At 39.9% G+C, this 12,013-nt stretch overlaps 1 protein-coding gene across 1 annotated transcript in view; it reads right to left on the bottom strand.

The window, feature by feature from the left end:
- Positions 1–773: 773 nt before the first annotated feature.
- LOC107298633 (cathepsin L1) overlaps positions 774–12,013 on the bottom strand; it is a 12,010-nt gene continuing 770 nt past the window's right edge. Inside the window, exons 2-8 of the mRNA XM_015828011.1 lie at positions 8,934–9,066; positions 8,454–8,576; positions 8,217–8,372; positions 6,531–6,755; positions 3,973–4,141; positions 2,513–2,633; positions 774–1,286 (exon numbers count right to left, since the gene is read on the bottom strand). Coding sequence (XP_015683497.1) covers positions 1,187–1,286; positions 2,513–2,633; positions 3,973–4,141; positions 6,531–6,755; positions 8,217–8,372; positions 8,454–8,576; positions 8,934–9,056 — 1,017 coding nt within the window. The 5' untranslated portion in view covers positions 9,057–9,066 and the 3' untranslated portion in view covers positions 774–1,186. The remainder of the gene's footprint in view (positions 1,287–2,512; positions 2,634–3,972; positions 4,142–6,530; positions 6,756–8,216; positions 8,373–8,453; positions 8,577–8,933; positions 9,067–12,013) is intronic.

Below are 12,013 nucleotides of genomic sequence, written 5' to 3'. Positions count from 1 at the left end.
AGCTGATGCTATTGGAATTAGTTCTTGTTTTGATCCTTCAAGTCAATTGCGAGGACTAGATGCACAGACTAGTAATATTTTTTTGGCAACATTTTGTAAGAGATTTTACCATGGCTAAGAGAAAATGACTGGCCCCAAATCACTCCCTAGCCCAGGGGTCTTCAAACTTGGCCCTTTTAAGACTTGTGGACTTCAACTCCCAGAATTCCTCAGCCAGCATGCCTGGCTGAGGAATTCTGGGAGTTGAAGTCCACAAGTCATAAAAGGGCCAAGTTTGAAGACCCCTGCCCTAGCCCTTGGTGCTGTGTTTTAAACCACCACACCAAACTGGCTCTCTCTGTTTAGGAATGCCAAAGCGTGGATTATAATTACATCCATACTAGCTGTTTTTGTCCCTGCCAATCTACTTTTTAAATCACCCATATCACTGGCAGGCAATTCTATGATAATTAAGTGCTTTTCTACATTGCAGCAAAGAAACTCCAATACAACTAAATATTACTGCTTGTATTTTGTTCACATTTTCCCCAATAGGATATTTCTGGTTGTATAAAACATTAGCCAAATAGAAGAGAGAATTTACTTTGAGAGAAGGGAAAAAGGAGGAACACTCTCCTTTGTTTCCTTTTCAGGAAACGGTCTTGCTTGGAAAATAACATCCGATAAGCAAATTTAACCACTCCAGAAAATGACTGTCCCAACTGACCCAAAATGAAACAACAACAACAAAAAAAACAAATTTAATGTACAAATAAAACTCAAAGGTCATAGAACGATATTGAAATGTTCAGTATTTATTTCTGGGTGTTGTAACACTTTGTGCAAGTTGCAGTTTAAAAAATAAAATAGCTGGCTGCAAGCTATCAATATTACAAGCTCGGGCTCATAAGCAACATTTAAAGTTTTAAAAAAGAAGGCTTCTCTTGCCAACAAGTAAACATCAGAGAGTTTCAAGGTAAAAAAAAAAATTAAATCACAACTTAGTTCTCAGAAGAAACCAATACAATCTAATACATTAGAAAATATGTGCAATTGTCAGTTCAAAATCCTTTCGATGCCAGAATACTTCGGTGGCGCCAGAATGTGCCAAGACAGACCAACAAGCTAGAGACCTGTTCCAGTGGTTCATCTTTCTGTCAATCTAAGGAGGCTCTGGTTGTCCCAGGTGACACTTTTCTTTGCACAATTATACCATGGGGTAGCTAGCTGCTGAAGCTATTCCACAATTATTGCTTCGGTCTTTAGCCATGTGTATGTAGCCTTGGTCTCCCCATTTTTCACTCCAGCTGAAAAGAACAATATAAGAGTGTGTTAGGAATCTTTCCACTCTGCCAAGAGTCTTTTTAGAATATAGTATGTGCACGTAACATACAAAGTTATGATGTAGTATGATAACCTATACATCCAACATGCCACCCTTTTGGAGGATAGTAATATTTCCTGACCAATCTATACACTCACTCTCTTTTCATTTGTTTTGCTAACACGTGTATCTTGTGCCTCTCCTTCAGCAGTGCAAGGAAGAACACATAACATTCCCATGGATTGAAAACCCAGGTTTCCCCAGTGCCAGTTCAGCACGATAACCACCATACGACACTGCTTTATGGATTTTAAGATTTTTAAAAACAAGATAACAAAACAAAAGAAAAAAAGGAATGCAGTTCGCAAGCTGAGTGCATTCACCCCAATGCCAAATCAATTGATTTAGTTTACACATGAAATTGTTATGAAATGCCTTGGTTGACAAAAACAAACAACTATAATTTTAGTGTGCGACATCGACATTGAAAAGGAGTCATTAGCCCATTGAGATTTTTTAAAAATGCTATTTTTATACTGTTAATTACTAGAACTTTACAACTATTTACATTAAGACATGAATGATCCTACAATTTCCATCAGGTGTAACAAGCAGGACCTGTAATCGAGAGTTGAAGGGCACCAACTTGAAATATATCTTCAGACTTGTCTTTTCCAGGATTCTACAATTGGTTGGAATGGTTGTCCTTGCTTAGTGATCAATTGTTCAGCAGCCTTTTGAAGTTACAATGGCACTGAATGAGGACACCTTAACAGCCAGTCCTCAAATCCGTGGCCATTAGTTTCCTCATGGTCACATGATCATAATTTGGTACTTGGAAACTTGCATGCAATTACAATGGTCATCGCATTCCATAGTCACATGATCACCAAAGTAACTTTCACTGCTGGCTTCCAACAAGCAAAGTCAATTGGGATGCTGGCAGGAAGTCATGGTTATGTTATGTTGTGCTTAACTACCACATGCAATTCACTCAATGACCACAACTACTACCCTAAGTCAATGTGGACATGTGAGTTCCCCCCCCCCCATTTTATGGCCATGTCACTTAGCAATAGAGTTCCTGATTAGTTAACTGAGGACTACCTGTGTCTAACAGCTCACATGCCTCATTGTTAGTCCCCTGCATTTGAAAGCAAGAATGCAGAGGAAATTTGTGAAACAAACTCCTAAATATTTTAAGCATACCTGTTTTTGACTATCCAATACCTCTTCTTGTTATCATCATCTGTACCTTCATGTCCATAACCAACAACAAGAACACCATGATCCAATTCTTCACTATTGCACTGTGGTTCATAGTAAACACCTAGAGTTAGAACAGTTGATTAGCTTCCAAAAATCAATAACTTCTCAAGAAATTGTATTAATACTAAGCCATTAGGGGTCTTATATTTTGGTTTAGCTTGACATATCTATTCCCATGAGGTGTTTGGACCAAGGTTTTATATATACCTGATAAGGTATGTTTCTTGGCAGACTATCTTATAGTCCAATCATCAAACAATATATTTGATAATAAAGGCTAGCAGATTTAGAGCTTTAGACAAGTTTTTTCTAATGAGTTATGCTTTTCCCAATTTATATGGTATCCAACTTTTGCTGAAAATAACAAATAATGCCCAAACTAAGTAGTGCCAGAATAAGAAACAGGAACAAAATTTCAAAATCCATATACCATCTCACAAAATACAATCTCCTTCCACCAACTTGCAAAAAAAAAAAAAGTATAGGGGGGGCTTATTTTTAGGTAGATTTGTTGAAGGCAGAACCACCACAAAATAGATCTTGTAAAAAGTTCAGCACAAAATTAAGCAAGCTTCGGATCGTCTGCAATCAAGACTCTTCTAACATATGCAGATCTTTTTGAATAAGTCTCTGTTAGCTCTTTCTGGATTTTGGAGAAGATCAAGAGATATAGTGGTCCATCTTCCCATTCTTTGCATGGCAGAAGAGGACCTTTCCTGATTGCTTTTGTCTACTGAAAAGCTTTGGTGGTTTCTCAACCCAATATATCCTTCCTCAATCCTGGAGAACATAGAGTAATGGAATCAACATCAGGCACAAATAACAGTAAGAAATCTAAATCAAGTTGAATGGATTCCTCAGTAGGCACTGTTAAACAAATTAAGAGGTGATGATGATGCTTTTTCATTAAGAAAAAAACAAACAGGAAATGTCCTGAACTCAGTGATATGCTGGTACTACTTCTAACACAATTAGCAATTCACAGTAATTACAACTATGACAATACATGGGTACACAATACTCTTGTATAGCTGTGCATGAGCTCTACTCTATAAAGAACAGCTCATTTTAGATAATCCTTGCCTGAATTGAGATAGGCAGGTATGCATAGATATGCATGGATGGATGTGTGAATAAATACTGCTCACATATAAATTGAATTGGGGGCTATTAAAGCACTCTGGAACCTTTTCAAGTTATTTCCTATTTCATGCACACCACCAATACTCTATTCTATAGTTTCCCCACCCTGTGCCCTCCTGATACGTAGGACCACAACCCTAATAATTCCAGGTATAGGTTATAATGATGGTTGAGGGGATGGGAATTTCATCCAGTGCATCTTGACGGCAGTAGATTAATAGATTCATTCAAAAGCCTTTGTTTTCATAAATCCTCACCAGATTCATAGAACTGGAAAGAGGTGTGGCTTGCATCAATAGCCACAGAGATAGGTCCAACTGCAGCCACTGCCTTCATCAAAGCTCTTTCCCGTCCTTCAGGGATGTCCACAAAGCCAGTATCATTAGCAGAGTTGTACTCAGGCTTATACAAGCAATCTTCATCATCCTTAAAAAAAAAAAAAGAATCAGTGCAGCGGTTAAGAGCTAAGCTCCATTTTTCAAAGTGTTAGCTAGTTCTGCTATAAAACAAACAAAACAAATGTGGCACAAAATGTCTATTTTATACACCCAGAAAATTTTTTTTGTAGGGAACCTAACAAACACTGCAATTTTTCAAGCTATTTCGCCCACAGAAGGTAGGAATGCAATAGATTAGGGGTATATCAAACAATCTGAAGCAAAATTTATACTACAAATGCCCATTTTGTGTGTAAAGCAATTATTTCACACTCAAAAGGAACTGCTTGAATCAGATTGATTTAGTTTTTTTCAAATGTAAAAAAGATATTTTAAATTTGAAACAGTTTAAAATCAAATGTTTTACACACAGCTCATTCAGAAGAAAAATGTATATTTACTTCATTTCTGAATTGCCCACAGGAAATATTTGAATATCCAAAGTCATATAGCAATCGAATGTAGGCCAAAGCCTAAGCTGTAATCAAGGTCCACACATTAACTATGATCCAGGGTCTGATCCACAAAATCAAGGCCGGCAAATAGCATCCAGATTGAAAGTTAAACCAAGGATCAACTTTTGCTTTTGGCTCAACACGGAACAATTGTAAAGATGAGCTGGGTTTTTTTCCCTCTCCACATGAATGGTTGTGAGGGAGTGAATCAAGGATTCAAAAGGGTAAGGAAGATTCTGGCTTTTCTTACCCTGAAGGCAAGGATTCCAATTTGGACAGCCATTTTTTTTTAACATGTAAAGAACAGAAAGGTGCAATGGTAGCTGAGATAGAAACTGGAGGACTGATAGCAATTATGGCTGAATATGGCTTGCTTTAGGGCATGCCATGTCTTTTGGTTGCCCATGATTAAGCCATCTGAAGCTACTAATTTCTGGACTGCGTAAATAAGAAAAGGCAATGAGCCCTAAAACAAGGTAGAAATACTATCTTACTTCATCTGCAGCTATAAATATCCTTTGCTATGGAGTCTCATTTCTTTCTGGTCATTTTCATACTGCATGCAACGTAAATACAAAATGCAGTAAAACTAAGAAAAGACTACAAGAAATATACATATAAATTAGCTCATCTATAAATATAGACCTGTTCCATTGTAAATTTGAAATAGCAGGAAAGATTTTGCAGTAGTTATTTTGTTTGCATAAGTAAGATGAAGCGATTATATCACAACATAAACTTCCTGGAACAATCCAATTTACCAAATGTCCTGCTTGCAAAACAAAGCAGAAAAACAAGTTCTATGTCCAAGCTAAAGGGATTTTTACTGGAGTTATGAACCATTTCTGTCGTTCCGATATGATAATTGTTTCCAATCTGCCTTTGTGTGGATGACTAAAGAGAACCAACGGGTTCTAGCAACAAAGTTATGTGATGTCATTTGTAAACCCATTAAGAAATTGTGGGAAAGAGTTTAGCAGTCTCTAAGATTCGGATACTCATTACACATATCTTTAAAAAAAAGTCTTCATTTGATAATTTAAACCAGACATGTCAAACACAAGGCCCGGGGGCCAGATGCGGCCCGCAAAGTGGTTTCATGTGGCCCACAAAGCCATCCTGGAAACAGTGAGGGAACGGCCCCCGCTGCCTTGGCCCTGGCCCAGACCAGCCGGGAGCCAATGTACAATTTTGTGGTGGCCATCTTGGCACTTGCCCCGATGGACCATGCCTTGGCATTTGCCCCGGTTCCACCCCCTTCTGCCAGAGACCCTCAGATCTGTCCCACTCCTGCCCAGGCCCCCACAGGCACCCTTGACGGGAATGATGTAGAACTGGCCACGTCCACCCAGTAGGCCACACCCACTCCATCCACACCCACCCAGTAGGCTGCACCCACTCTGGCCACACCCACCTGGCCCAAGGGCAACCGCAATGCTGATGCGGCCCTCAGTGAAATTGAGTTTGACACCCCTGATTTAAACATTCTGTAAAACTCTTATGTATTTTAGATTTTTTAAAAAATCCTGTCTTTATTACTTTATAAGTAACTTAAAGTGGCAACTCCTTCTTCTATTTTCCTCACGACAACAATACTGCAAGGTGAATTGGTCTGGGAGTCTGGCCCAAAGTCACCCAGACGGTTTTCATGCTTAAGGTGGGACTATCTGGGGGAGTACTGTCCTCATAAGGAGGGGACAATAATTAAGAAGCCTCCCTTGAATGAAAGGATCATTTGTCATTAGTGCGGGAATTATATTCTCATATCAAATAAATCTGACAAATGAATGTGACTAAAAAAAAAACACCAAGTGGAGTTCACAAATCAAAATGAAAAGATATAAACCTGGTTTTGAAAGCTTTGTTTTGCTGGTCAGTGACCAAAACAAAGAGACATAACTTGATTCAAAGGTGACTTTTTACCTTTCCTATGTATGGATATGATTCCTCTGAGTCAATGCCATTGTTATCCTTGATGTACTGGAAAGCCTGGTCCATAAGTCCTCCATTACAGCCCTGGTTTCCTTCCGGCCCAGAACAGTCAATCAGATTTTGTTCACTCAAAGAAACCAGCTTGCCAGTTTTGCGGAAGTGCTGTCCTTCAAGAGCACCAGTTGCACTGAATGCCCAGCAAGATCCACACTGACCCTGTGGTGAAATGGAACGTGCATTTTTTTTTTTTTAAAAAAAGTGATGTATTGTATTCTAACTTGTTACTTTAACAAACAGTAGAAAAATATTGTCTGCTACTTTTTGTTCTCTCAGTTCAGTTTGTGCTTCGCCTTGTCTCTACAACTGCTCCCATCTCCCAATGTTGCTTCCGTTATTTTTGCTTATCAAGTAATCTTTATTGCACGCAATAATTAAATCTCTTGCTATTCAAACGTTTTGGACTCCCATCTCCTATTTTCTATAATGGCGGATTTACACCGCATACTGAGCTTATTTATGGCTTAGTATATTAGAAATCCAGCCAGCAGCAGCTTATGTTTCAATGCATTGTGCCTAGCCAGGAATTGGGTAATTAACCTTATATTAAGAGTTTTGTGTGACTCCAGCCTTTAACTTTGATCACAGAATCTACACAAAGAACAGTGTCGGCTTTGTAAATAACGGAATTATAAAAGTGCATATTCAGCAAATTACCTAGCAGTTTTTCTACAATGTTTTCATTTCCTGGCTGAATAAGACTACAGAGCAGTACACGAGAAAAAAACAACACAACTGTTCTTTGCATCCTCAGAGGAAAGACTGAACGAACAAGCACTTTAATAATTCTTATTTCAAAAATGCATGCTACAAGTCATGGAATGTTAAAATCCTTGCAAAGTACATACTACTTTAGGTTCTTGGCACGTGGATTTTTAACTAGCACTGCGGAAAAGCATTTGGCTCAGCTTCGGCTGGCTCAGAGTGATGATCTGTCTAAATGAACCTCTTTTGTCTTCATTGTGCTATTCTAGATGACTTTGTGAAGCCTGTAAACATAGGTAGGACCAGGGGTCTTCAAACTTGGCAACTTGAAGACTTGTGGACTTCAACTCCCAGAATTCCTCAGCCAGCCAGGCTGGCTGAGGAATTCTGGGAGTTGAAGTCCACAAGTCTTCAAGTTGCCAAGTTTGAAGACCCTTGGGTAGGACTGTGATAGGTCTCTTCCACTGTTGCACTCTAGCAGTTTGCATTTTAGATACCTATGTTTCAGGAGGTATTTATTATACAGCTATCATGACTAAAAGTCACTGACAGCCTGAATTTCCATACATTTGACCAGTCTATTTTTAAAATTGTTTACACTGGTGGACATTACCATAAGGAATTCCACAGAACTCTGTATTGTTCTTTGTATCATATCACAATGTGAGAAAAGGAAAAAAGATTTCTCTGTCCAAGTTGCCTACATTATGCATTATATACCTCTGTCTTGTCTCCTCTTTATCATAATCTACTCCCAATTGCTATACATTTTCTTGTAGAACTGGTCCAATTCCTCATTTCCATTTTTTTCTCCCAATTTTTCTAGCTCTAAAACTATGTTCGGAATAATATCTACGAGGGCTATAAATTTTACACTAATTGCCTTAGGGCAATTAAAATAAGGAAGGCACATACCTGATCCTTTACTGGTGTTACGTAACCCTTCTCCCTCCAGTCAACCGATTTTGGAGCCTCCAGGAAGTTTGGCTCAAGAAATAGTGATCCTTTATATTTCCTTTGAGATCGAGATTGTTTAAAGCCATTCATCACTTGCCTAAATTCTTCATTAGTCTGAAGAAAGAGAAGATTCATCAGTGTAACATGCAAGCAATTGCTCAAGAAAAACAACCTGGCAATTTTGGCCATCCATACCATGTCTCCAAAATGATTCATTCCTAGTCTGTAACTGTGTTTGCCTAGACTGTGGTCCAGGTTGTGCATTTCAATCATTTTCAGATTCTTTTCCCAGATCATCCTTCTCCAGCCTTCTTCCATCTATGAACGAGGAACAAAACAAGCAGAATTTTATTGTTGGGATTTAACTTGGAAATTACATCAAGTCAAGCTGCTGCTCTTTTATATCTTTAATATTCTATTCTATTTCCAAAAGGGAGTCCAGTTCATTTATCAATTTAAATTATTGCAGAAACTTTGGTTCAAAACTACCATTGTCCCAAACCACATTTTGATAATTTAGCCAACACACCAAATTACCATATTTTAAAAAAATGTCTTTGTAAAGATGCCTAATTAACTATTTCTAACGCATGACTCTTTTTGCAAGAAAGGCATGTTTTATACCTTGTCAATTACTAAAGCAATCGTGCTCTTTGAGTCCCAAGAAAAACTCACCTCATGATACTTCTTGCTGTGCCATGATTTCCAGCTCAGCCAGTGATCATTTAAAGCAGGATCTAAACCTGGAGCAGCAAAGGAGGCCCCGAAACTTAGGGCCAAAATGCATAGATAGATCATCGTGAAATGTCTAAAAAAGAGAGTGAAAAAATTGTCCAATTAGAAAATGAAGATCTCCCCTATATGACATGAGATGGGAATAAAAATACAAGCTCTTGTCATCCTGATAGAGCCAAACCACGCAGTCATTATTTTGTGCCAAGGCAGAATAGCTTAATATAATGTGTAAACACAGGCGCAAAGGAGCTACTGCCTGTACTCATGAATGTCAAAGCAAACAACGACTATGAAATTTAGTTGAAATGCCGCTGGCTCCCATCCCATGTCAGTAATTTGATTTTATGTAGGTACTTTGCAATTTCACAAAATTGCAAAAATTATTAAGGGCAGTAATACATAAAGCAACTTGTTTATTGCCTGATTTTAATTCTTGTACAACACCTATCATCATTGCTATGACGTGAGTGAAAATAATAAACAAACAAGCAAACTATATTAAAAAAAATCTCCGATGAATCATGTTTAGCTAATGCATATCTAATCAAAATGATGTACTGTACTTATTATTGTAATTGTATTATCTTTTCTCAAAATGCTCAAAAGTAAACTCTGAGGGGGGGGGAGAATTCAAATTTTATCCTTGGAACAACTCTGTAAGAAAGTTATTGTTGAAGGTCTAAAGTCACAGGGAGCTCAAAGTGAGGAAGAGTCAAATGACACTTTTAAACATAGTTACATTTTTTATTCAGGGAATAAACGTGGATCAGGGACAGGGAAGTTCCTCACAATTGCCATTCCATTGCCAAAAAGTAAAGTTAAAATCTCTTTCAGGTGTGACTTGATTCTTGGTGCCTACAGACACATCCATATGGAGGTGTTTTGCCAACAAAATAGAAGTGATTTGTCCCTACTTTCTTCTGGTTTTTTTCTTCTGGTTTTATTAGTATAAACAACAATTATTAGAAAGTGCTGAAATTATAAAAACAAGGCTATAGAAAAGAAACAATGGCTGAGGAAATGTTAATAACCATGGAGCCACCTCACTCATTTGCCAATGCCCTGAGGTCCTCAGACCTAATGGCACAACCAGATCTGGAGGGATTTTCAGAAAATCAAGTCTGATGCTGGCAGCCTGGCTCACCTCAGGGGGATGATCTGTTTGTTTTCTACCTCCTAGTCAACAGTCTCCCATCCAAGCATTAACCGTATTCAAGTCTGCTTAGCTCTTCAAGATAGGTAATGATCCACTAAAGAACAGGGATATTTTAATAGCCAATTCTTTTTTCAGAACAACAACTTCAAGTGGGACTGCAGTTAAAGAAGATTAAAACTCTCTTTCCCTTGCACCAACATGGAATGGGCAACTGTATTTTCTGTACAATAACAAAAGTGTATTGTTATATACTGTATTGTTAGCTATATCTTTAGAGGTACATCTTGGCTTTGAAACCTAGGTGAGTGTAGCAATATACCTGAATGAATAGAGCAGTGTTTCTCAACCTTGACAATTTTAAGGCATGTGGACTTCAACTCCCAGAATTCCACAGCCAGCATTGCTGGCTGTGGAATTCTGGGAGTTGAAGTCCACATGCCTTAAAATTGTCAAGGTTGAGAAACACTGGAATAGAGGGAAAACACGTTTTGATATGCTCCCCCCTCATTTTAAGTAACCCGGCTAAGAATACAATTAACCAGCTTCTTCCCTCCTTATTGGCAAGAGATGTAACACTATAGTCCTTAACACTGGAAAAAGATGGAAAAGGAGTAGTAACTAAAACATTTGCCCTTCTTTCACCGCCCTTCACTTCAGTCAGTCGGAGAAATTATACGGCGCTAATAAGAGATCCGTCAATTTGACCGATGTAGCACAACCAAGTAATTCAGAATGCGATCACACGATAGATTTGACTACAACAGCCACCAACTCAAATTATTCGTACAGCCTTTTTTGCTCCATCCATCCACCCCCGCCCAGCAGATGGATCGCTCGCTCGGTTCCTACTCCAAGCGCGAGACGGGAAACCTTGTAGCAATTTCCCAGATCCCCGGCGTGATGCGCAAACCTTGGTATAAACTTGCAGGGGTTCTCAACCTTGGGCAACTTTAAGACTTGTGGACTTCAACTCCCAGAATTCCTCAGCCAGCAAAGCTGGCTGAGGAATTCTGGGAGTTGAAGTCCACAAGTCTTAAAGTTGCCAAGGTTGAGAACCCCTGACTGGGCGAGCGAGGAATCCTCATTAAGTGCATCAAATGACTCATCCGGCCATATTCCGGGAATCACTTCCGCTGTCCTGACTTCGAGGCGGGGGCGGAGATGCGGGGGCCTCCTCCTGGGAAAAGGGGGGGGCGCTTGCGGGCACGTGACCTGTCTCCAAGTAAACACATACGGAGCCCTCCCTTTCCAGGCGCCGCGAGGCAAGGCGAGAGGAGAAAAAAAAAAGGGGGGGGGGGCCGGGATAAGCAAGCAACCGGTCCAAGGAGAAGCCGGCGGGGGCTTTCCAGAGGAAAAGAGGGGGGAGGCGAGCCCAGGTCAGGGGGAAAAGGCAAACAGATGGAGGGGCGGGGAAACAAACGACTCCGGGCAGGCAAATTCCTCAACGCCCGGGACTCACGCCAGTGTCTAGGTTTCGTAAACAGCGGCCAAAACAGGCGCGCCCTCGTTGCCGTCGGCTCGGAAGAGTGAGAAAGCAAAATAGTAACGAACCGGGTCCCGGCAGCCCAAAGCAAAGGAGATGCCCGATGCAGGTCGCCACGGTCCTCCCGCTCCCCCGAGCCCCAAACCCCAGCCGATCGGCAGTTTTTTTCTTTTTTTCTGCGATGGAGGAAAGCCCCTAAAGCAGACAAGCTTTACCCAGTCGAAGACATTTCCCTCCCCCCCCTCCACAAGGCTCCCCAAATATTTACTGCCTGGAAGCGATGCGGACTGTCCGGTTTCTAAGCGATGGATGGATGAATAGATTGATTATCCCGCTTGACTCAAGGCGGCGAGTCGTTTATCAATCCCACTTTATCCCCCC

The sequence above is a fragment of the Protobothrops mucrosquamatus genome, unplaced genomic scaffold, assembly GCF_001527695.2.
Source record: "Protobothrops mucrosquamatus isolate PMUCROS unplaced genomic scaffold, P.Mucros_1.0 scaffold4154, whole genome shotgun sequence".
Lineage (NCBI taxonomy): Eukaryota > Metazoa > Chordata > Lepidosauria > Squamata > Viperidae > Protobothrops > Protobothrops mucrosquamatus.
Note: the sequence above shows the minus strand (reverse complement) of the source record. Positions and strands in the feature narration are given on the sequence as shown.